At 35.0% G+C, this 26386-nt stretch overlaps 1 protein-coding gene across 3 annotated transcripts in view; it reads right to left on the bottom strand.

Moving 5' to 3' along the window:
- The window catches only part of LOC102596261 (vesicle transport protein SFT2B), a 27591-nt gene extending 8386 nt beyond the window's left edge, over window positions 1-19205 (bottom strand). Inside the window, exons 1-7 of one of the 3 annotated variants that reach the window (XR_001474803.1) lie at window positions 18965-19205; window positions 13046-13099; window positions 11952-12025; window positions 2167-2284; window positions 2013-2071; window positions 1613-1836; window positions 1327-1418 (exon numbers count right to left, since the gene is read on the bottom strand). Coding sequence is in view for 1 of the 3 variants with exons in the window: in XM_006357874.2 (XP_006357936.1) it covers window positions 1340-1418; window positions 2013-2071; window positions 2167-2284; window positions 11952-12025; window positions 13046-13099; window positions 18965-19108 (528 nt within the window). In the remaining 2 variants the exon portion in view is untranslated. Of the gene's footprint in view, window positions 1-1065; window positions 1419-1612; window positions 1837-2012; window positions 2072-2166; window positions 2285-11951; window positions 12026-13045; window positions 13100-18964 lie in introns of those variants that run through there. The other 2 variants (XR_001474802.1, XM_006357874.2) reach the window with 2 other exon arrangements.
- Window positions 19206-26386: the final 7181 nt, after the last annotated feature.

Raw genomic sequence — 26386 nt, 5'->3', positions numbered from 1 at the left:
ATTACAATCCGCATTCTATAGTAATAAACTTTCCCTTTATAACATCGGTACTTGTACCAATGCCCGTCACCAATAATTCTCAACACATCACACACAAACAATTAATCACATTGCCTTTTATTACCCTTTTTTCATTATTAGAATTAATCAACGTGGACAAGTCAACCCATCACCACGTCTCATTACCCCCAAACACATATTACAAGGAAATACACGAATTCCATACACTTAACAAGGGTTTAGAAATCCACTTGCCTCAAATAGTCTAACAATCACTCTGGGACTTGAGTCTCCCTCTTTCATTGGGCTCCAAATCAATACAATCTATCCAAACAAATTACCACAATAAGATTTTGAAATTAACAACACCCACATTACTATGTGTTTAGCCTTGAACCAACAATTCACCCAATTCATAATCAAGTTTCTAAGTTTCAAGTCTAGGGTTAAGCTTCAACTTCTCCAATATCACAAGTCTAATGATATTCATATAATTCGATAACCCAATAGTTAATTACCTATCTCAATATATTAAATATTTAATTTATAATATAATATTTAAAATAGGAACAACTAACTATGAAATCTACTGGTCACGCAAATTCATGGCAGAACCATGAAAAGCATACGACAAACCCAACAACTTATCCATTCATGACAATGAGTACATAATTCCATTAATAACAATTACACCCACCTTAGTTTCAATTCAAATTTCCCTTTTGTTCAACCCCAACAACGTACTGACAATATTTTGTCTCTTTTCTTTTAAAAACCACAAATTCCAACCATATCCCTTAACAATAATATCACCCTAAGATATATACACAATTTTACAAAGAATCTTGATTAGAACTAACCTGAACCACTCGAATTTTCCTGCTTCTTTGCTTTCTGTCGCACGTCTAGGTTAGTTTTTCTTCCGCCTCTTTCTTTCTTTTTTTCTAAATTTAATATATATTAAAAGTAATAATTCCTACAAACCTATTTTAATAATTCAGACTTGGTCCATTATTTTTAATAATAAACAAATTACCCGCAAATTAATTAATTATAGATAATGACTATTCAAAATTATCAAAAATGACCTTACGAGTCCGGGTCATTACATCCATTTACTTTGAAGATGAAAAATTTAGGTGTTACATAGGATCAGAAGTTAACTCGTTTAATAAACAACACATTTCAATCAAAAGACCTTCATTTGACCAAAGGTGCACTCACCTAACCCCCCTTCTATGGATTAAAACACCTGCTGGCTGTTGCAAGTGGTGCAAACTTGCCAAATGTACACGGTACATATTTGCATGTATAATTCTTCCCTCAGGGTAATACAACCCTAGAATTCTGTATCAAAGCAAGCCATCATCACTTTGGAGACCATGGACCTTGCAAAAGGAATGTAACTCAAACTATACCTGTAATGCAACAAAAGAGCATCAACTTTCAAGTATAAAGAAATTATATTTACAATTTGACAATCTTAGAAAGATAACAAAGTCGAGTAGATGCAAATCCAGAATAAGGGCAAAGCTTTTTATTTTTAAGCTAATGCTCCTATCTGCCCTAAGTTTGACCCAAATGCAAAAGTTGCTAAATAAGAGATTATTACCACCCTTCGGGGTGGCCCAATAGTTTGGGCTTGGTACTTTCATGTTGGAGGTCTCAAGTTCGAAACCCCTTGCTAGCGAAAGCAAGGGGTTTGCCTTCTGGGTCGAGCTCGTCGCACCAGGTTTGCCTAGTGCAGGTTACCTCTCATATGTGGTTTGCGAGCTATTGCATAGGAGCGGGAGTTTTACCCTGTGCGCACCCAAAGGGTAGCGGCTGCGGGTTTCTCTTGTCATCAAAAAAAAAAAAAAAGATTATTACCAGCGTGCTACACACAAGGTTACATGTTCATCAATAAAATTATATATACAACTTCTCAACATACTAGTTTATTCAAATTCTCAAAATTATTAACGCAAAATGTTTATTCAAGATTGAACTAGAATGACTACAGTCTGACATACCAGATAAGTGCACCAAACTCCAATATAATTGACAGCAGTGTCAGTAGCTTGTTCCGCACCTGATGCAAGCAAAATGTAGATGAGACACAGAATGCAAAGTTTGTCGAAACCCAAAATGAGGAAACTAAAAAATGTTACTGATACAGTAACTCACATATAGAGCACAAAACAGAGCAATGATAATGCTTGCTATATAAATGGCAGTGGCATATATACGAACTGGGTCAAGCATCATTGTCACTTGTCGTTTAGGCCCTATGAGGAATGCTGTGCTGCCACCCAAAAAAAATCCAAGTGAAGATGAAACACAAAATGGTATAAAAAAAGGCAGAAATCCCGGTTTTGGATGCTATATATTACACAACAAATCTTAAAAGTGAGGAAATTATCATTATCAAGTCTACTCTCTGTAGCATCTTTGCGTACTACATATCCTTGTTCCCTATTCTATCCTCTCATCAGAAGATCAGGGAAGTAAGATTAGAGGTTTCCTATGTTATGGAGTAGTGGGAAAGGAAATATGAACGAAAGAACGTGGTGACTCCTTTTAAGGAAGGTCAGAGTCCGAAACATTTCTAAATTGAACAGACCTCTCCTTCGGAAGTAATTTTTGATGTTTAAGAATGAGGGAGAGGCTTTATTGAGAGAGGTGATTGCACTTAAGTATGGAAGAAAGGAAAATGGTTGGTTCACTAAAAAGTTAAGAAACTCATGGGTTTTGTGTGTGGAAAGGAATAATGAAAGGGTATCTGACTTCTCAACATATATGAGACTCCTAGTTGGGAATGGAAACTAAGTGTGTATGGTACACAACTAAAAATGGTTTCCTAGAAAATATTTCTTAGAAACTTTATACTTATTTTCTTGTGTTCAGAAAGTAAGCAAAAACAGTTATCCCAAGAGTTATTATATGTAAGCTAGCAAAACACTATGGGGGTGAGATGGGGCAGAGAATGAGAAGAGGTCATTTTCCTCATTTTTAAGGAACTTGTTTTGCTAGAAAAAAAAAATTCCAGAACAGTTCTGAACATGGGGAAATGGAAAATGTTTTCCTCCCTACCACACCCTAAATTTGCTTTTGGCTTGACATTTGGTGGGAGGAAGGAACATACAGAGATGCTTCTTGGCTATACTTGAAACAAAGAAGTACCAACACCAAATTAAATTAGAAGACAATGAACTTGTAATGTCACTTACGGAACTTGTTATCCCTACTTCCATTAGAGAAATTGTTGTCCTCATTTTTAAGGAACTTGTGTTTTTAAAAGAAAATCCCAAAATATTTTGATCAACCAAGCATGGGGAAATGGAAAATATTTTCTGAAAAATGTTTTCCTGCCTACAACATCCGAAATTCGTTTTTGGTTTGCATTTGGTGAGAGGAATTAACGTACTGAGATGCTTCTTGGCTATACTCCATTCCAAGAAACAAAAAAGTACAACACCAAATTTATTGTCTTATGGTAAATGTTGGGCTGACAAAGAAGGTTACAGCGAAATATCATCGGATACAAGTCTTCAAAAAATACATATGATGGTAAATGTTGGGCTGACAAAGCCTAACATATTCACAAGATAAGTGTTGCAGAGATGTAAACATTAAGATGGACTGACGGTCAAAAGATTAAACAGGATTAGAAGCAGGTGGCTGATTGTCTTAACATCCCTTCCACATGAAAAACATCTTGAGCAAAGAGATATCCCTCTATTCGCAACATTATCAAGAGTAAGAACAGCCTCATAGGCTAAAAGTCAAGTAAAACATGCTACTTTATGAGATACTTAGATTTTCCAAATATGCTTTCATGGCCAGTTGGTATTTTGTGGCTCAATCTGGTTTAAGATCTTATACCCATCCCTCACCTTGTACACACCTTTGCCATGTCCCTTCCACCATAAGCAGTCCCCTCCATTTCTTCATCCTTGAATTGTCTCCAAAAACTTGTATAATTCAATCAATCCAAAAACCTCTCAATCATTCAAAGGTCTTCTGAGTCATAAATCCCAACTCTGATGATTCCACATCTCAGCCACTGTCTTTCTCTGTTGTTGGGCCAGGGTAAAAATATCTGAGAAAAAAGCCTTTAGCGAGTAGAACTCATCCACCTGTCTGTCCAGAGAAGTGTTTTGTTACATTGAATACCTTTATATCAGTTTTACTATTCAGAGAAGGCCAGTAGGATCTAATGGTTCTCCAGAGACCAACTCTATACAGGGTGGTAACTTCTTGAGAGACCCACTTATCCAAAACCCATATTTACACTTCTCCTGAACTACATTCCAGATTTCTATGGACCTTGATTTTGCTTCCAAAGGCATGCCGAGGTATACTGAAGGCAGGTCACCTACTATACCCAGAATTTGTATCAGCTGCTCTATATTAGGTACCAAATTAATTGTGTTAAATATGGTATCCTATTAGACAGTGTAGATGTGAGAATATCATCAATCCCTATAATTAGGCAATTAGGAGATTATGTAATATTCTTATTAGTTTCCTTCCTTTATTTACATTCTTTGTAACACTAATTAATCCCACTAACTTGAAAGAATAATCAAGACACTAATTCCCAAATTCTATTCTATTCTCCTTTTTATTTGTCATCATATCAGAGCCCTCATTTCTCTAATTTCCTTCTTTTTCTCCAAAAACAGATTCTGCAAAACAGAATCAAAGAAACAAAAAAAATCTGTCAGTTTTGTTCTACTCTGCTACTGCTGGTTTCTATATCTTTTTGGTGATAAATAATGCCTCCACGCAATAATGACCGCCCTTTGATATGCAACAAATGTGGCTTATAATGGAGACGATATTTTGCCCACACCTGATGTTAGGGATGGATCATCTCAATCTATCACATTAACTGGAGCAAACTATAATGACTACCTTCAGTACCAAGCATGAAGGCAACAGTCATCAACTTCATCAGTTGCTTGCACAATGCAACCCAGTAACTCCTTTGCTTATGTCGCATAGTCTTCATCTCAGGAACAATGTATTCTTGTTGGTGCTTCTGACCATATTTCTGGGAACAAAAATTATCTCTCTACTCTTATTACCCCTTATCCACTCTACTGTTACTTTGACTGATGGATCAAAGATTATTCTAGAAGGGATAGGTATAGCTCACCCTCTGCCTTCCATACCTTTAAAATCAGCCTTTTTTGCACCTGCATGTCCATATAATCTTCTTTCCATCAGCAAATTAACCAAAAACCGGAAATGTGTTGTAATCAACCTTGGTGATTCTGTTCTTATGCAGGACCGAAGTACAGGACAGATAATTGGAAAAGGACATGAGTCACAGGGATTGTACTTGCTATCCATCCCACAATCACATGTTGCTTTCACTTCTGCTACTTCCTCTGAATTGCTCCATAATCAACTAAGTACAAGGTAATCTAGGTTTACAGAAACAGAACATCTTAAATCAGCTTTATGAGTTAGATATGATACAGGAACAAAGGTGCTTGTCTGAAAATGAATCATATCTGCGGGCTGTCCTGTCAGTATAGTTTGAGGAAGTGGCAAAAAGAGAAGAAGTAGCATGGAGGCAAAGATCCAGGGCTATATGGTTGAAAGAGGGTGACAAAAACACAAAGTTTTTCCACAGAACAGTAAACAGTCGCAAGAGATACAACAACATTGACAGTCTTCTGATTAATGGAACTATGCCACAGACTCAACAACAATTAGGGAGGAGATCACAGGTTTCTACCAAACCTTTATAGAGAGAATGAACTTTATCTCATCAGAAATAATGACAAGATATTGTAAAACTATTGGACACAAATATCCGGATCACCAATGTTCTAAATGCCAAGGTGAAGATAATGTAATTCCAGCTGTCAACCTAGAGTGAAGAGGCCGACAAAATAAAAGAAAAAAGCTACGGACAAGCTAAGTGGAATAAGCTAAGTGGAATAGAAAAGATAATGGAAAGACTTTATGTAAAGTAAAGATAGTGGAAGACTTTAGATAGTGGAAGACTTTAGGTAAAGTAGTAGTAGCAACGTGTTAGATTAGTAATATATTAGTGAGTAATATGTACAAAAGAGAATAATGTAAAGATGTAAAGTAACTATAGTATAGATTAAAGTAACCATAGTAGGGTTACTTATATTTGTATAAATAGATAGCCATTATGGCATAGATAGGCAAGACTTTCTACACGGAAAGCAAAGCCTCTTTGTAACAAAAATATTCTCTCAATAAAAAACTAAATTTCAAGTTAAGCCATGGATCAAAACATTGCAGATACTACACAGGTACATATATTCATAATTATGCATAGCTAAATCTATTAATTCCTGAATATCATAGACATGATAGAATAAATTTATATTAGTTATTATATACTAGAATTATGATCAGCATGCCATCCTAAAGGAAATCTAATATACCAAAAATTTAAATTTATAATAAGTGCTAATTATTCAGTAGCAATAAACGATAGAAATATAGATAAATCATTAGTATTGTATTGGAAAATGTCAGGAATAGAGTTAGCCCCAGGAAGTAAGATATTCACACTGGAGACCCCAATTCTGCCCCAGAGAACAAGTTGTGCTCAATGAAGAAGACAACCTCCTTCTTCAAAGTCAATTTGGAGAACAAGAAATTAAAGAATGTGTTTTTGATTGTGCAGGAGATAAGGCTCCTGGTCCAGATGGTTTTACCATGGCTTTTTTCATACATTGTTGGGATGTGGTGAAGGTAGAGGTGATAGCAGCCATTCAGAACTTTCATAGTCAAGGCTATTTTGAAAAGAGTTTCAATGCTACATTTATAGCCTTGATCCCAAAAAATATGGGGGCAACAGAATTGAAGGACTTCAGGCCCATCAGCCTGATTGGCAGTGTCTACAAGATCATATCCGAGGTCCTAACAGAAAGACTCAAGAAAGTGATGTCTAAGCTGGTGGATACACATCAATTGGCATTCATTAAGGGCAGGCAAATCATGGATGCCATACTTATAGCCAATGAATGTGTAGATGTGAGGAAAATAACTAAAAATTCCTGGGATTCTATGTAAGTTGGACATAGAAAAGGCCTATGATCACCTCAACTGGGACTTTATGTGGTACACACTAGAGAGGATAGGCTTTGGAAATAGGTGGATAAATTGGTTTAAGTATTGTGTGAGAACAGTCAAATTCTCAGTTCTAATAAATGGTTCCCCATCTGGTTTCTTTCCCTCTGAAAGAGGATTAAGGCAAGGGGATCCCCTCTCCCCCTTCCTTGTTATCTTAGCTATGGGAGGACTAAGTGACATGTTGAAAACAGCACAATCAAACAACATGATCAGAGGTTTCTGGACGAATGATAGTGACCCAAGGGGTTTATCTATCTCCCATTTGCAGTACGCAGTACGCAGATGACACCCTAGTGTTTTGTGGTACAGAGGAAGATCAACTAAAGCATCTAAGAATCATATTTATATTGTTTGAAGCTGTTTCTGGACTTCATATAAACTGGAGTAAAAGTTTTGTTTACCCAGTGAATGAAGTCCCAGAAATCAACAGATTGGCTGGCATCTTAGGACGTAAAGTGGGAGAAATGCCTACCACTTACCTAGGGATGCCTCTAGGTGCAAACAGTAAATCAAAGAACATATGGAGTGCAATGGTGGAGAAGTGTGAAAAAAAGCTGGTAAATTGGAGAAGTCAATACCTATCCTTAGGTGGAAGATTGACACTAATTAATAGTGTGCTTGATGCTATGCCAACCTACATGATGTCTTTATTCCCTATGCCAGGGAGTGTTTTAAAGAAGTTAGAATCCATCAGCAGAAACTTCTTATGGCAAGGAAACGGAGAGGGGGGAAATAAATATCACTTGGTGAAATGGGAAGTGGTGATAAACAACAAAAAAGAAGGGGGAATGGGCATAAAGAATCTCAAAGTCCAAAACCAGAGTCTCCTTTTGAAGTGGTTGTGGAGGTTTGCTTCTGTAGAACAAGGTCTGTGGAAAGATGTTATAATCTCCAGATATGCAATGGAGGACTCTTGGACTACAAAGGAAGTTAGAAGCCCTTATGGGGTTGGTTTATGGAGAACAATCAGAAATTTGTGGCCTAAAATATGGAGAAATTCAAAAATTGATATAGGAAATGGAAGGAAGACATTCTTCTGGAATGATGTGTGGGTTGGACAACACTCTCTGAAACAGTTGCATCCTGAGATTTATAATCTGAACCAACAGAAGGAAGCAACAGTAGCAGAAGTCAAAGACAACCAAGGATGCAACCTATCTTTTAGGAGAAGGTTGAATGACTGGGAAATAGACAAATTAGGATGATATGGAAAATTAATGTACCTCACAAGGTGGCTTGTTTCACCTGGTTGGTAGCTAGGGAAGCAGTACTAACTCAGGACAATCTAATGAAAAGGGGAAGACAGTTATGCTCCAGGTGCTTTTTTTGTGAAATAGAAACAGAGACAACAAACCATCTCTTCCTCCATTGCAGAGTGACTGTGGCAGGTCTTTTTGAATTTGAGGGGAATCAGCTGGTCCATGCCAAGACACACCTCAGATTTTCTAGCATGCTGGAATAGAGAAGGGAATACATCAGGTCACAAGGAGAGATGGAAGATTGTCCCTGCTTGCATCTGGTGGACAATTTGGAAGGAAAGGAACCAGAGATGCTTCGAAAATAAGAGCATCCCTTTCCAGAGTTTGAAGTTGAATTGTCTTATAACCCTTTATTTTTGGTGTAATCATGTCCTCCCCAAAGTGATGGAGGCTATTACTGACTTTTTAGATAGTTTAGGAGGGGTATAAATGATAGATCTTTTGGTTTTTCTTACTGTATACTCCTGTTGTAATTACTACTGAAATACACCATTGGTGTATTGTTGTCTATAAAATGTTAACTTTCTCAAAAAAAAAAAAAAAAAAGTCATCTGAGTCTCTCGAAAATGCAGAAAATGGTTCCAAATTTATCTAGTTTATCTTTGTTAGAATGTGAGTCGTGTCAGCTTGGGAAGCACACTCGTGCCTTTTTCCCAAAGCGCGTCAATAATAAGGCCACCTCTACATTTGAAATTGTTCATTCAGACATATGGGGTCCAAGCTATGTCAGTTCTTCCTTAGGCTTTCATTATTTTGTGACTTTTATTGATGATTATTCTCTATGCACATGGTTATTTTTAATAAAAAATAAATATGAGTTATTTTCTAAATCTTTCAAAAATATTGTGTTGAAATTTGCAATCAATTTGGTATTGCCATTAACAAGTTAATCAACGATAATGCTCGAGAATATTTCTCCATTTCTCTCTTCTTTTATGTCATCCCAGAGCACCAGAGCATATTGCACTTGACTTCTTGTGCACATACTCCTCAACAAAATGGACTTGTTGAGTGTAAGAACAAACATCTAATTGAAATAGCTCAGACATTGCTTATTCACAATCATGTCCCTGTACGTTTTTGGGGTGATGCCATTGTTATTGCCTGTTATTGAAGCAATCATATGCCTTCTTTTGTTTTGCAGTACAAGAATCCACACTCAATCTTCTATCCGGACCAAAATTCATTCCCCCTTCCTCTAAGTGTGTTTGGTTGCACATGTTTGGTTAATAACCTTACCCCCGGAAAAGATAAACTTTCAGCACAAGCCTTTTAAATGTGTCTTTCTCGTTTATTCTTGCCTACAAAAAGCATACAAATGCTTTGACCCCTCTACTACTAATAAGTATTTGATCTCTGCATATGTTACTTTTTTCGAGTCTTCTCCATATTTTTCTCCTCATACGGAAAATAAAAAGACTATATCAACGGTCCTTCCAGTTCCAACTATTCCATCCCCCGCTTCACCTCTGTCTCTTAAGGTATATTCCCGACGACCTCAACCTCCTTGAGCTTGCTAATCCAGTTAGTATTTCTAACTCTAATACAGGTAAACAAAGCACTCTTGGTGACTCATTACCTACTCCAACAATGTCTCCTGCTTCGGTCAAGCACTCATCAAATGATCTTCCCATTGCTCTTCACACAGGTACTAGAACTACTATCAATCAAGCCCCCATTTATACTTATTTAAACTATCATCGCTTGTCACCTTCATATCAAGCCTTCATTATTAGCTTATCCACTGTCAAAGTTCTCAAGATTGTCGCAGAAGCATTGGTTCATCCAGGTTGGCATCACGTTATGATTGAGGGAATGACTGCTTTGCATGATAATGGTACTTGGGAGCTTGTTCCATTACTCAAAGGCAAAACTCTTGTTGGTTGTCACTGGGTATTCAAAGTTAAGGTAGGTTCAGATGGAGCTATTGATTGTCTCAAAGTGAGACACAACTGCTAAGGGATACACTCTAATTTATGGCATTGACTATGGAGATACTTTTTCACCAGTTGCCAAGATGGCTTTTGTCCATCTTCTCATCTATATGGCAGCAATGAAACATTGCCCCCTTTTCCAGCTAGACATAAAAAATGCATTCCTTCACAGAGAACTTGCAGAAGAGGTGTATATGGAGCAACCATCAGGATTTGTTGACTTCGCCAATCCCCTTATGATCTCTTATACATAGCTATACATCATATATGCATGGTTATACACTATTTATACAATATCGATACATTACATATACATGTGGCCATTTAGTTGGAAAAAAGAATTGGTTGATGGTACATTTATGTAAGAAGCCTAGCAAAATAACACTAGGTGATTTCTTCTCATCCATCTAAGCTTTGATGGCAGAGTTACCCTCTACATGTGCTGGTGGGAGATAGCAAGCACCTAGTAGAATAGTCGAGATGCGTACAAATTGGCCCGGACACCACCATCTTAAAAAAAAAGAATATCTTTGTCACACAAGAAAATTAGTACAAAGACAAAGAAGACGCAGCCAATTTTTAAAGGATAAAGGAATAAGAACCTCTATTGGAGAATCAACGCTCTAAGAAAATGATGTAGAGTCATGTCGATTGTTTTCACTAAAGGTCACCTGCCTCACCTGGACCTAAATGGAGTAACTCTTACCCAGGACAATCTCAAATGAAAAAACATTGTCATAGTCAACAGATGTTATATGTGGCTATAGGACTCGGAGAGAGTCAGTCATCTCCTACTACACTGCCCATTTGCAACAGAATATCTGGAATTCTTTTCTGCCTATTTTTGGTCTGCAATGGGTCACACCACACACTATCAAGGATGCTTTGACAAGCTGGAATTTTCGGAGAGTTGACAAATCAATCAAGAAGATCTGGTGATTGAGTCCAGCAGCAATTTTTTGGTGCATCTGGAAAGAAGGAAATAACAAATGCTTTGATGGGATTTCAACACTAATTCGCTTAACCGTTCCTGACATCTAGACTTGAATGGGTGATGTCAGGAACGGTTAAAGAAACATTGCTTTGTATCCGTACAAGACAAGAGAGAAGATGTAGGATGTTGCTCCACTAGTGCTTATGTAGATTGTACGGAAAGAGAAAAATAGGGAAGCTTTTGATGGGAATGATGGGATATAGAAGGACCTGGTATACTTGAAGAATAGCCTCTTATCTGATTTCTTTTTGGTGCACCCGCAAGGTTTTGTATAGAACATTGGGTGTTGAATGTAGAAGCTCACATTTTCTATATGGATTTTCTACTTTTTGATAACTTCTTGTACATGGGTGTTGAAATCTGATTTCTTTTTGGTGCACCCACAAGGTTCCTATTTGTATAGAACATTGGGTGTTGTTTGTAGAGGCTCACATTTTCTACTTTTTGATATACTTCTTGTACATGGGTGTTGAATCCACAAAGTCTACAAACAAGGAAGCTATAAGTAATGCAACTATGAATCTGATGGGAAGTTCGATCTTGGCTCAGGATGAACTTTTCGCCCTTCATTTCATAAAATTTTATGTCATTATCAACAAAAATCAAAACATGCATCATACAAAACAAATGGAAATAGAGAATGTTATAACAGACCTTCCAAGAGCAAGCAAATTCCCAAAAGAAAATGTTATTCCAAACTTGATTGGATTGAAGAAAACCAGCATTGACTGTCATAAAGAAAACAATTACATATGCATGAGATCTTATGTCAACCGTGCGATTATTCTATAAAAACTGATACTGAAAAACTGAAAAAGATTATACTATAGAAAAAAAATTACACTACCAAGAAAATAAGTTAGCAAGTGAACACTTCATTGAAGAACAAAAGAACTAATAAGCTAACTATAAAAAAAAAAAATTGACTGCTGATAAGCTGATGTTATTCAACAAAAAATCCTTCAGATTAATGTCCAGTTAAATTTAACCATTAGTTCTGAACAAATTTGTACACAAGAAATCATTGGTAGTGCACATAATATCTCCAATAATTATGACCAAAAAAACTCAGACTGCAAAATATTAACTTTTCAAAATAAATATAATTTGTCAACAAAGCAAGAAATACATTGGTCAAGGACTTAATTCCTCATCATTGTTATGAAGAAGTTGGAAAAGAAAAGGCTAGGCCCCTTTACTCCTGTCTCCTGTAATACATTTGTAAAGCACCAAATCCAGATATCTTCATTAGATCAATACTACCAAGAATTAAATCCATCCTGCTCCCACAGACAACATAAGAAATGGTATACGACAATAGATTCTAGTCTTAAATCTAGCTATCTCTTTCCGTCTAATCATCACTCTCGCTAAAAACTATGACAATTTTAAAGGAAGAATATAAAGAAAGTGAAGCATCCTCCGTAGGCACATTAGGTATAACAACACCAGGTTAGAGTTGCATCACAATTCAAAACGTAGCAGAATCACTCAAAAAAATACTGTTTTAGCTAATGAGCTGAAAGCGACAAGCATGTAAAGTCTGAAAGCCAAGCATCTATAAAGATAAGTTACAACACGACAAAAGCCCATTCAACAGTCACCAATAAAGCAATAAATTCTTTTTGACTGGAAAAAGTTGAACCAATAGGTTACGCATCGCTGACTCCATGTAATGCATTCCAAGATCCTAAAAAAACTAGACACGGAAATGAAAGCAGGAAAGGAATTAGAGAAGTGAAACTCACCAAGAGAGTACAGGCGATACCAGTTGTTAAGCATATAGCAAAACCATAAAGCCTCTGTTGAAAAGAAAAAAGTTGAGCATAGATGGTCACTGGTTACATATATCATAGTGCAGTTAGTTTCCCAATTCAATTTATGCAAGAAAATTCAGTGTAGGTGTACTGAAGCCTCACATTCTAAGATGAATAAAGCAGATTTAACAGACCAACGGACAGTGGGCATTTCCACTGATCACCATAGTTAGTTCTTCTTGGTTAAACCTCACTAAAAGCACGTGTTATATTTTCTTGAACATTTTTCATGTTGTACTCATTACAAAGTAGATTCTTTTTAGCCCATTACTGATCATATAGGTGGCTTACTAAAAGGAGAGAGGAAATATGGAAACCCGATAAAGAAAACTGAATAATGAGAAAATCCCGTTCACAAGTCAATACACACTAAATCCACGTGTCTGCATAAAATTAAGTTAATTAACAAGTCCGTTCATTAGGGATTGAGAATTTCCAGGCCCTTTATCCAGCCTTTGTGAATCCTCTCTATGTTAACATTTAATAGACAGCAACAATGGTGTATTTCAGTAGTAATTACATCAGGAGTATGCAGTAAGCAAAACCAAAAGCTCTATCATCTATATCCCTCCTAAACTATCTAAAAAGTGAGTAATAGCCTCCACCTCTTTGGGGAGGACATGGTTACACACTTACACCAAATATAAAGGTTTATAAGGCAGTTCAACTTCAAACTCTGGAAAGGGATGCTCTTCTTTCCGAAGCATCTCTGGTTCCTTTCCTTCCAAATTGTCCACCAGATGCAAGCGGGGACAATCTTCCATCTCTCATTGTGATCTGATGTATTCCCTTCTCTATTCCAGCATGCTAGAAAATCTGAGGTGTGTCTTGGCATGGGCATGGACCAGCTGATTCCCCTCAAATTCAAAAGACCTGCCACAGTCACTCTGCAATGGAGGAAGAGATGGTTTGTTGTCTCTGTTTCTATCTCACTAAAAAAGCACCTGGAGCATAACAGCCTTCCCCCTTTTCATTAGATTGTCCTGAGATAGTACTGCTTCCTTAGCTACCAACCAGGTGAAACAAGCCACTTTGTGAGGTACACTAATTTTCCATATCATCTTCCAAGGCCATTAGATTGTCCTGAATCCTCTCGTCTTTGGTGCCTATCTTACAAGGATTCTTCATTTTTTCTATATATAGCTATGTCTAATGAGTATTAAATGGTTAGGTCCTTCAAAGTACTTAAAGAGCAGTAAAACATCATCATAAAACAATGCTGTGATTTAAAATGCTGCAACGTGCTTCAATGCAATGTCCAACATGACATGTGAGGAAGATATGAAGATGTCTTATACCTTATTTTCATTTTTTACTACCACCGGTACTTGGTTCCCAAATTGTCCAAAGATGGCCAACTGTTAAAGCTTAAAGCAAACATGTTTCTTTGGGGATTTACACATGTGACTGACACTATAACATACATTTATGTTCTCTCAAAAAGGCTCATCCCTATAACATACATTTATGTTCACTCAACAAGGCTCATCCTAATATATGTAAAGATTATTGACTTAGCCCTATCCTATCAACTTTATATTGGAGCTCATCTAAGTTTCTCAGACTCTTCACTTTTGGTGCCGCAACCGTGTCGACACGACATGGGTGTGGGATCCGTGCCTGATTTGATCAACCAATTTTGGGTACTTTGACCAAAATCGATGGGAAAAGTCTAGACAGTTATAATGATTACTGTAATGAATACAAAAGCTAAGCTGAAATTGAAGAAAATAAAATATCTTTTATATAGAAATTTCTATGTCACTACTTTTCCTTTAATCTCCTTCCAAGATTTTCCTCAAGTTCTCCACATAATATCTCATAATTTAGGTTTTACAACTCTATTTTTAGATATTTTAATTATTTTTAGGCGAATCTCCGCACCCGTATCCATACATGAATCCATATCTCCGAATCTTAAAAATTAGATCATGAAGGATCCGTCCTCTAGATCTGCAGCCGTATCGGACACACGCACCCGAGTCCGAGCAACTTAGGAGCTCATCATATCAGACAATTTGATATTAAGATTTCACATGAATATTTCTGATTGACATACTAATTTACCTACCTCTAATTACTAAGTTATAGTATTTTCATTTATTTTTGGACTGTTTTTCACTTTTTGGTTTTCATCCAAAATCTGAATACATCACATCAATGCTTAATGCAAAAATTGGTTAAATAATCAAAACCCATGTTGTATCAAATACAGTAGGTAAAATGGAAAAAGTGGGCTCTTTGGAAACAACAATACCTATCATTTGGGGTATATTGACATAAGTAAATAGTGTTCTTGATGGCATTGCAACCTATCTAATGTCTCTAATCCCCATGCCAGCTAGTGTGGAGAAGAATATTGATAAGATCAGAAGGCGATTCCAATGGTAAGGTAATGCAGAAAGAAGGAAGTTTCATTTAGTAAAATGGAGTATTGCAACAAATCACAAGGAAGGGGATCTGAGAGTTAGAAATCTTAGAGCTCACTATCAAAACTTGCAATGTTTATGGCTATGGAGGTTAATTGATGGGAAAAAGGTTCCTGGAAAGCAGTGGTAGAGGTGATTTATGGAAGATAGGGCTTTTGGGCACCTAAAGCAGTGAAGACTCCATATGGAGTAGCTGTTTAGAGACAGATTTGCAATCTCTGGAAGGATTCAACAAGTATGTTGTTTGAGGGTAGCCAACGGGAAAAAGATCAGACTTTGGGAAGATAGTTAGATGGTTAAGGTTTGCTGAAAATCAATTTCCCAAATTGTACAGATTGACCTATAATCCGGAAGTCCTCTTAGCTGATATATTTATTGATTCATGATGGAATTTCCAGTACAGAAAGAATCTCTTTGACAGGAACTGCAAGTAGTTGATTCATTTATCCAAAAGATGCAATCAGTAGGGTTAATTCCAAATAGAAACGATAGCCTAGTCTGGGAAGTGAGTAAAAAAGGTTCTTTTACTGTCAGCCCATTCTATAAAATACTAACTGTTATTCAACCAGTGCAAGTACAAAAGTCGCCCTAGAGGATGATCTGGAAGACTACAGTCCCAACAAAAGCTGCCTTCTTTGGTTGGCTAGTTTCTCATGAAGCATGTCTAACACACGAAAATTTGAATAAAAAGGGTTGGATACTGTGCAGCAGATGCTACTTGCTAAGTTGCTCGGACTCTTCACTTTTGGTGCCGCACCCCTGTCGACACGACGTGGGTGTGGGTGTGGGTGTAGGATCCGTGTCCAATTTGGTCAACCGATTTTGGGTACTTTGACCAAAATTGATGTGGAAAGTCTGGGCAGTTTTAATGAATTCTGTTATCACTACAAACACTAACATGAAATTGAAGAAAATGGAATACCTTTTATATAGAAATTTCTATGTCACTCCTTTTCCTGTAATCTTCTTCCAAGATTCTCCTCAAGTTCTCCACATAATATCTCATAATTTAGGTTTTATAACTCTAGTTTTAGATATTTTAATTATTTTTAGGCAAATCCCCACACCCGTATCCATTACATGAATCCATATCCCCGAATGTTAAAAGTAGATCATGAAGGATGCGACCTGTAGATCCACACTCATACCGGACACCCGCACCCGAGTCCGAGCAACTAAGGCTACTTGTGTATCTGTGAACCACATTTTAGTGCATTGTAAATTTACTTGGCAGATGTGGACTGTGTTCATAGCTAACTTTTTCATTCATTAAACAAGTCCTACGGCGTTCAGGAATGTGTTAGAGTGCTGGGAAACTGCATGTCCAGATGCATCCTTATAGAAGATCTGGAGAGTTATTCATCTTAGCATAGCGTGGACTATATGAAAAAAAAATGAAATAAGAAGTGTTTTGAAGGCAAAAAGGAGCAGTTGCAGACTGTGAAATATAGTTGTTTGCACCACCTGTACTATTGGAAAGATGGAAATGTTGTTATGAATTTAAATAACAAGGTGGACATGCTAGATTGCTTAGGATTCTAATGTAATCTAGCCTGCATTTTCTCAGTACTTTCACAATCTTGATTCGACAACATAGCCAGTGTAGTGTAATCCCACAAGTGGGGTCTGGGGAGGATTGAGTATCATCTTGATATTGTTTGTAATGAAATCTTACTTTATCCAACAAAAAAAAAAACTCAAAGCTCTCTCCCTCTCTATCACCCCCTGCCTCCTCATACTGGAAATTACTAACTACATCCACTGCATATTTTCTTCAATGCCAACTATACACAACAACGACTACCCAGTGAAATCCCACTGGGCACAAAGTTTAAGAAAGACTGACTTTTGAAACTTGTAGTCTAAAAAATGCTTTAGATATTTACATGGCTATAAAAAAAAATTGAGAAGGATATGGCTATAAATTAAAAAAAGGGTAAAATAAAAGAAGTTAAATGTTAAATTGGTCCTAAATAGGGAAGTATGACACTCCTTTTGGACAGACTATAATGAAAAAGTATGACACGTTAATTGGACAAAGGAAGTATATCGGCATCCATAAATATAAAAGTATTAAACCAGGATTCAGCAGTACCATATCATTTCTTGATACCTTGAACCTCTTGAGCTCAACATTAAACAGTTTGTTATTCAATTACCTACAGGAAAGTTTGCATTGTTGAACCTTGTAAGGAGGTTGAAAGGGAAGCATACAAAGCTTCAAGGTGATGGGATAGGATTGTGAAGATTCATCTATATAACTTTCTACATTGGTCGAATTTATTCTCCTTTGTTCTCTCAAGGATCCATACAAACTTGAACCGTAAATGGGGAACAAATGAGTCCACATTTGGATTACGATCTCCTGAGTTCTTAACTTAAAAGTTATTGTTCCCCCCAATACAACTGCTTTATTTATCAAGTCGTCTAAAACAGAGTCACAGAAACACCTGCTCCTCATATCCCTAGATAGAGATATTTTCAGTAATATTGGTGTACTAACTACAGCATTTTTAGACTGCTTAGTTAACAAGTATATTCCATTTTCCAATATGCTAAGCAGGAATGTCTAATAGAAAAACTCTACTAACTCATTTTCAGTGACCATCCCATTATGTTATTTGAGTAACATTCCAGTAGCCAGAAGGATATTTCTTTACCATGTAGTGTTTCACCAAACAGGATAGGTCATGTGAGTTAAAAGCACAATTCCAGGATTTTACCATTGCTGGAGTTTCTAGAATTTCTTCCATTCTTCTAAATTTCGCTAGTTCTAGCTCAAAATTCAAGACATCATACACAAAGTACTTACAATAGTTCTTTTAACCTAATAGCATTGAGTGACTTGTACAAACCCCTTTAGAGTACATCTACTCTGAAACAGAAACTGGTCAACAAAAAGTTGGTTTACTTATGTCAAGTTATCAATCCCAAGAAAAAAATTATCTCTCATTAAAGGAACTGTTAAGACAATATTTGATCAAAGTTGTCATGAAATCTTTTTGGAAAAGAAGTATGTGGAAGTTGAATATGTGTTTTAAAACATTTTGCTATGAAATAGAAATCCAAGGAACTTCTACCTGGACCCCCAAAAAGGTTTCCCCAAGACAGATCTATATGGGTCGTATCAGCTAGTCACAAAATAGTTTCACAGTTCGAATATGCATTTATGGTCTGAACTCCTAGTATATCAGATACAGGAATGCATAAGGACGTTTTTTGCTATTTAGGTTATTTTAAGGGATCGATTTGAAGTATGTATTGCGCATACTCATATCAATAATGAATTTATATGCAATTTAGCTCAAAAATACAAGCAAAGAAAGAGATAAATAGTATATGTAGCCAATGAAGACAAAGATCATAGAACAAGTAAAAAGTTGAGATTGAAGAGAAAATGAAATGACCCAATAAGGGTTACCTGTTTGGTCGACAAAGTGCAGTTGCGATTCAAATCATCCATGAAAGCAAAGGAAGATTCTTGTTGAGGAGCTACTTCTTCATCTTCTACATCCATTCCCACCAACATTTTCATCTTCTCCAATGCCTGGTTCATTTTCTCCATTTTTTCTCTTCAAAGTTTACAAATTAGAGGAAGATTAAGGATGGAAGACGGGCAAGTGTAGTGTTAAAAAAAGACACCTCCCCTCTCAATTAAAGAAAAAATTATTCATGGGTTTTGGGTTGAAATTAATGACCTTTTTTTTTATTTATTTAAGGACATTTCACAGAAATTTAATAATTGCATACAAAAATTCTCGATTTTCATTGCTATCACATGCAATTTTTTTACGTGTCTCATATATTACAAATTATACATTATTTAATGGGAGGTAGGGTTGTTTATAAGGTTAAAAAAACAAATAGATTAAAAAAATGATATTTGGTTTGGTTAGGTTTGGTTTTAAATTTTGAAAATCATACTATTTAGTTTAGTTTTGATTTTATGCAAAATAAACCACAAAAATAATCAAACTGAACCAAGAATTAGATATATAAATTTTATAATTATTTATAAATAAAATATAAATATTTTTTTAAATTTTTATTAACTTAAGTCTTTAATATCATTTTCACAAATCCAACACTCAAATTTTAATCGAACTGTTACAACCCTAAGTCCAAGTCCATCAAAATTCATATTTTTAGTCTTTACCTACCCTATCTCAGATAACAAGGGTTGTGGTGGAATGGTAAGTACTCCTTCATCTTTAACAAAGAGGTCTCGGGTTCGAGTTCCTTGGCTACGGAGTCGCCTTTGTTAGGGAACGCTTTTACCCCCTAATGTGGGACTTCTCGACGCGAATCTGAATTTAGCTAGGCTCCAATGTGGGTACCAAACACCGGGTCAGAAACCAAAATAAATAAATAATAATAATAACTCTAGTATTACTTAATTTCTTAATTGAATCCACAGTAGCTTTTCGGTGGATTGTTCATGAACTAGGTGTTTGTGTCTATCGAGACACGTATGACCTAAAAAAATTACTTTCAAATGAAAAACATATTACTTTCAAATTTCAAAAAAAAAACAAAAAAATTGAACCAAACCGACGGTTATTTATTCGTTTGGTTTGGTTTGATTTTAGAAATTTAAAAACTGACTATATTGTTTTGGTTTTGGTCATAACAAATAACCGATACAAACCAAACCACGAACACCCCTAATGGGAGGGATGTATTTGAGAGGGGAGAGATGTTTCCGAGAAGGGATAGAGTTTCTATCTGAGAGAGGATTTTTTTTGTAATTCTTTCTATGTTAGAAAATTTTAAAAATTATGATATCTTAAATTATGTATTTATGTAATTTTTCTTCATTAAAAAAAACTTGATTTATGTTGGGTTAAATAAAACAAAATTTAGAAATCCTACCTTCACATAAAATATGTCTTTAAATCATTTCTCCATTTTTTTTAACTTGAAATTCCTTTTGATTCTCTATTTGCACAAAAGAGGTTGATAGTATCCATGTCAACCTACTTGTACTAAAGTTGACGGGTTTCAATACAAAATTAAGAATATGTTTATCACAAAAGAGGTGTCCAAATTCAAGCACAAAAGAAAGAAGATTGGGCCACACAAAGCCCAATAAAAGAGTCCAAAAAGTTGAATGCTTAAAGTCAAAAGTTCATATTTTAAAAGTTTTCTAGTTTAAAGTTTTCCAGTTTGAAATGTTTCCTAGTTTAAAGTTATCCTGTTTTCCTAGTTTAAAAGTTATATAGTTTAAAGTTTTCCTAATTTAAAGTTTCCATAAAAGTAGGATTTAAATCATATTCTATCTGAGATAGGTTTTCTCTATATATAGGGGTTGATTTTATTATTTTAAGAGACAGACAAACATAATTAATATTATCTGTGAGGTTTCTCTTCTTTACACATTTGTGTGTGGTGACTATGAATTTATCTTACAACCTAATAAGAACGATTCTTTAAGAGGTATGATTAATTCTTAATTTGATATCTTTGGTTTCTATTCTAAATTAAAGAAGGTGATTAGTCTTATACTAATTGTTGTCACTATTTTTTCGTAATAGGGGTCTAGATCACTTTTAATCTAAGTTCTTGAATTCACTCTATTACTATCATAATTAGTCTTAATCCACTAATTTTGAATACTAAGATCAATTAGGGTTCTTAGCACTTTATCTTGAAATTGGGGATTTTATTCTTGAATTTCGCATATCTTTCAATTTATGTCTTTAATCTTTATAATTTTGCTTCCGCATAATTTTCTTATTTATTCTGGTATCCCAATTCTTATCAAGTGGTGTCAGAGCGGTTCTATCAAGGTTCTGTTGTTGATAATCTTGGGAGTTTCAAAAAAAAATATCTTTTCTAGTTGCTTAAAAGTTCAGCAAAAAAAAATATTACAAAAAAAAAAGAAAAAGAAAATTCCATTACTTATTTCAGAAAACTCCATATTTGTTTAGATTCTTGATTTTCTACTTCAAAAAGGAAAATCAAGAAGAGAGGAACTTTTGAAGTTTTTTTTCTTGCTTTAAAAAGTGGTCTTTTTTCTTGTCCCATCAATCCCAATTTATCTGGGTATTGATAAATTCCTTTCTTTCTACATCTTATTTCTAAAAGGTTGTTACTAATAAGGTTTATATATAAATTCTGAAGGATCCATCCAAAGGTAGTAATTTTGAGATATTTAAAAAAGGTAAGAAAAATGAAGCTAGAACTCAAAACGACATTAATTGTGTTGATGTGTTGATCAAACGGTTGAAGGAGAAGAATGTCACCATAGCTAATTTAAGGAGAGAAACTATTTTCCATACAAGGTGTGGGATAAATGTTAACATTTGCTCTATGATTATTGATAGTGAAAGTGGTACTAATGTGGTAAGTTCATACGTTGTGGAGAAGTTGAAACTTACATGCATTAAACACACTACTCCTTATAAGAGACAATGGTTGAATGATTTTGGTGAGCTTAAGGTGACTAAGCAATGCATGATTTCTTTCTCTATTGGGAGATATTTCGATAATATTCATTGTGATGTCATTCCAATCCAAGATTGTCACATCATGCTTGGGCGGCCATGACAATTTAATAGGAAGGCAATTTTATGATAGGAGAAAAATAGAGTTTCTCTTGAGCTAAACAAAATAAAATATACACTTGCACCTTTAACTCCAACCCAAGTTTATGAAGATTAGAAACGAGTGAAAGAGGCAATGAAGAAATTTGAGAGAGAAAAGATTGAGAGGAGAAAGGGAGATCATTCTGACTTTCCAAGAGAGGAAAAAGGAGAGGGTGTGTTGTGTGAAGAGAATGGTATGTCAAGTGAGAAAAAAAATGAGAATGAGAAAAAAGAAAAGAGAGACGACCATGAGAAAAAAAAAGGATGATAGTGAGGTCGAGAGAGAAAAACAAGAGAGTTTGATTAAGGTTATTTCTTATTCTAACTCTAGCATTCCTACTTCTTCTTCTAGTTGTTTTGACTCTCTCGTAGATACTCATGGGAAAGTATGCATTGAAAAACCAAAGTCCTTGGATGTACTTAATCCTAAAGTGGTTGATACTACAAGTCATATTGAGAAAGTGTATGTTGATGAGAACGACAAAGGTAAAAATAATTATTTTGGATCTGTCCAAGATAAGGCTCATAACAAAAAGTTCAACAAGGTAATTGTGAATCTACCACCAATGAGAAAGGAAAAACGAGGTGATGTTATTCATTTGCTACATAAGACCAAGTATGGTATGTATAATTGGTTGATTCACATTCTTGGTATTCCTAAAACACCTAAAGTCTTCTTGGAGGTAATGAACTATACTCATAATTCTTATGTTGGTAACTGCATTGATTTTGATGATAATGATATTTTGTTATATAACAAGTCACTAACTTCAATCGCCAAGTTCAATAAGAGTAATGTGAACTCTTTTAAAATTGAGAATGATATAGTTGATTATGGTTTCTCACTTGTTAAAAAGAGGCGTGATGTTTGTGGGAGAGAGCTTGTGAATAAGTTTGAGGATTCTTCCTCTCTTGTTCAAGTGTTTTTGTGTGATAACTTGTTGGAATATGATTCTATATATGTAATGAGTCATAATTCTTCAAGTGTTGGTTATTGTGAGTTGAAAAGGGTATTTGCTACTAGTGATGATGAGGTACATGATTATGAGCACTTCAATGCTTATTTGGATACAATGTATATTGAAGAATGGGTGACTACTATTTATGTGGAAGAATCTTTGGGAGGTATAATTGAAGATGCTTGGCTATATCACAAAAGTGTTCAATTTGATAGGAATTTTATATTGTCTTTGTCATGCCCGTTGGAGAACTTTATTGATAGAGCTAAATTGAAGTTGGATGTATCATTCACAATGTCATCTAGACAAGGAGTTCGTTGTGTTTATATAAGTAGGAGAATTTTCTATTGGGATGATGATGTTCACATGCTTTATAAGGGTGTATTTATACATGTCAGGATTAATTGGGTTAAGTGGACACATGGTCACTATCTTATTTTGTTCCTACCATTGTTGCATTCGAGTAATGGATGTTATTTGCTAATTCATGTCGTCTTGATTTTGAGAGATTTAAATTCGAAGACAAATTGTTTTCAAGAAGAGGGGAATGATAGCATGCATATCAGCCTACTTGTACTAAAGTTGACATGCTTAAATACAAAATCGAGAATATGTTTATCACGAAAGAGATGTCCAAATTCAAGCCCAAAAGAAAGAAGATTGGGTCACGTGATGCCCAATAAAAGAGTCCAAAAAGTTGAATGCTTAAAGTCAAAAGTTCTTACTTTAAAAGTTTCCTAGTTTAAAATTTTCCTAGTTTAAAAAGTTTCCTAGTTTAAAGTTTTCCTGTTTTCCTAGTTTAAAGTTTCCTAATTTAAAAGTTACCTAGTTTAAAGTTTTCATAAAAGTAGGATTTAAATCCTATTCTATTTGGGATAGGTTTTCCCTATATATAGGGGTTGATTTTATTATTTTAAGAGACAGACATACATGCTTAATATTATTTGAGAGGTTTCTCTTCTTTACACCTTTGTGTGTGGTGACTATGGATTTATCTTACAACTTTATAAGAACGATTTTTTAAGTGGTAAGATTAATTCTTAATTTGATATCTTTGGTTTCTATTCTAAATTAAAGAAGGTGATTAGTCTTATACTAATTGTTGTCTCTAATTTCACCGTAATAGGGGTCTAGATCACTTTTGATCTAAGTTCTTGAATTGACTCTATTAGTATCATAATTAGTCTTAATCCGTTAATTTTAAATACTAAAATCAATTAGGGTTCTAAGTACTTTATCTTGAAATTGGGGATTTTATTCTTGAATTTTGCATATCTTTCTGTTTCTGTCTTTAATCTTTATAGTTTTGCTTCCGCATAATTTTCTTGTTTATTCTGGCAACCCGATTCTTATCAGAGATCTAGCTCATGTTTTTATTCATTTGTCATAATTTAGTTGTCATATTAATTCCCAAGCACATTCTCTTAAATTACAAGCACAAGTCATATATATAACCAAAAACTCAACAACTCTTACAAGACTTTTTTTCTCACCCAGAAATACAAATAATCCATTATTCTCCTAAAATCTTTAGTAAATTTTTTTACATTAAGTTCAAGTCATGTTACAACAAATGTTAGTACCAACACCCAATTCTTTGATTCTCTGCTAGTAAATTGTGGTACTATTTACCCAAAAAAGGTACAGTTAAATTTGTATGTGAAATTTAAAGAGCACATGCATTGAATTGATTAATAACAAAATGATAAATAAGAATGTTGTAAATAATTGGTAAGCTAAATAACACTCAATAAACTAACAATATAAAGTAATTAGAGCATGTTAGCCCAATTTCGATGATATCCTTGATCAAGATGATTGCAGACGAGTTTGATGTACACAAGAGTTGACAAGTATGTTTTCTAAATGTAAGAATTTAGTATTGAATAAGTAAAAATCAAGTGTCCTTCAACAAGAAGAGCTGACCCCTTTTACAGGGAGAAATTCTCAAGATCTAATAGACCATAATTATTCCCTTATAACTCTCATTGAATGACAAATTAAATCACATTTAAGACTAAAGAAGTAAAGTATGACATTGTCTCTATGATTATTTCATAACAACTAGTATTGTCAGTTGACTCGTCCTTCGTTCACTTGAGTCTTTTTGATTTCATGTCTTAGAGTCAAGTGTGTCATCTTTCTTCTGGACTATTCTTGACTTGGCCTTCCAAGTGTTAGCGTATAACTCTACCATATTCTTGTCTATTTTTTTTTCCAATACAGATAGTCCCCATCCTCTTTAGACAAAATTTTCCTTTTGTCTGGTGAGCATAAATGATTTTTCTTCTTTCTTCGACAAATCTCAAGTATTAACCTCTTCTCAGAAAATCAAATGTGTTTTGTTTTAGAAGGAAATGAAATATCATTTCTCATTATTGTGTTGACACAAACCATTCATTTTCGTCTTATTAGAAATATGTGGCTACATGCAATTTGTTCTTGTGGCTGGTTCAATTCTTAAAGTATTATAATGATGATAAAAAATTTCTATAAAATATTCACTTTGTCTTTTAAAGCATCTTAATGGAAGCTGAAAATCCTAACAAAATATTTACTTTCCATCTTTTCTTATTTTTACTTTATATGTCTCTTCATTATTTGTGACTTGTTTATTCATCTTCTAATACATCATTCGACTTCAATTGCGTCCTTTTAGGTGATATTATAGTTTTTTCCTATAAATATTCCTCTCCCTTTAGCATTGTTACTCATATCTTGTTTTAGGAATTTCAGTATTCTCCAATCCTCACAATAGTTTCTTAGAACAAAGAAGTATTATATTTTGTTACCAACTTCCCCATCTCCCGTGATCGTCCCTTAGGCTCTGATACGCTCAAATTACACCTCCCTAAAGAAGTATAAGTGATCGTTATCAAGTAAAGAACCCAACTTGTAGGTCGGGGTCGATCCCACGAGGAAAATGGTTTAGACTTTACTTTAACCAGCAATTATATTCAATTAGCCAAAGTACTTCCAGAAACAAGAAATAAAAAGAGGGAATTTGTGAATAAAATTGTAAGAATTCAATAAGTAAGCAGTAAACAAAAGTCAATTTTGGTTGTTATCAAGATGAGAAAATTAACTAGGGTATACGTGTTCACCACAAGCTCATAACTCAGTAATCCTAATAACAACAATCCTTTTCTAGTGAATTACATGCAAAGTGATAAGTTAGGTATCTCTAAATCCTTGGTCCGGCATCTAGAGACCCCGCACCTTGGTCCGGCTACGTGTGTATAATTTACTAACCCTTACCTTTACCTCATATTAGACATCATAATCGATGTTTGGCTT

This window comes from Solanum tuberosum, unplaced genomic scaffold (genome assembly GCF_000226075.1).
Source record: "Solanum tuberosum cultivar DM 1-3 516 R44 unplaced genomic scaffold, SolTub_3.0 scf00261, whole genome shotgun sequence".
NCBI classification, from domain to species: Eukaryota; Viridiplantae; Streptophyta; class Magnoliopsida; order Solanales; family Solanaceae; genus Solanum; species Solanum tuberosum.
The sequence above is the reverse complement of the archived record's forward strand: the minus strand, read 5'-3'. Positions and strand labels throughout refer to the sequence as shown.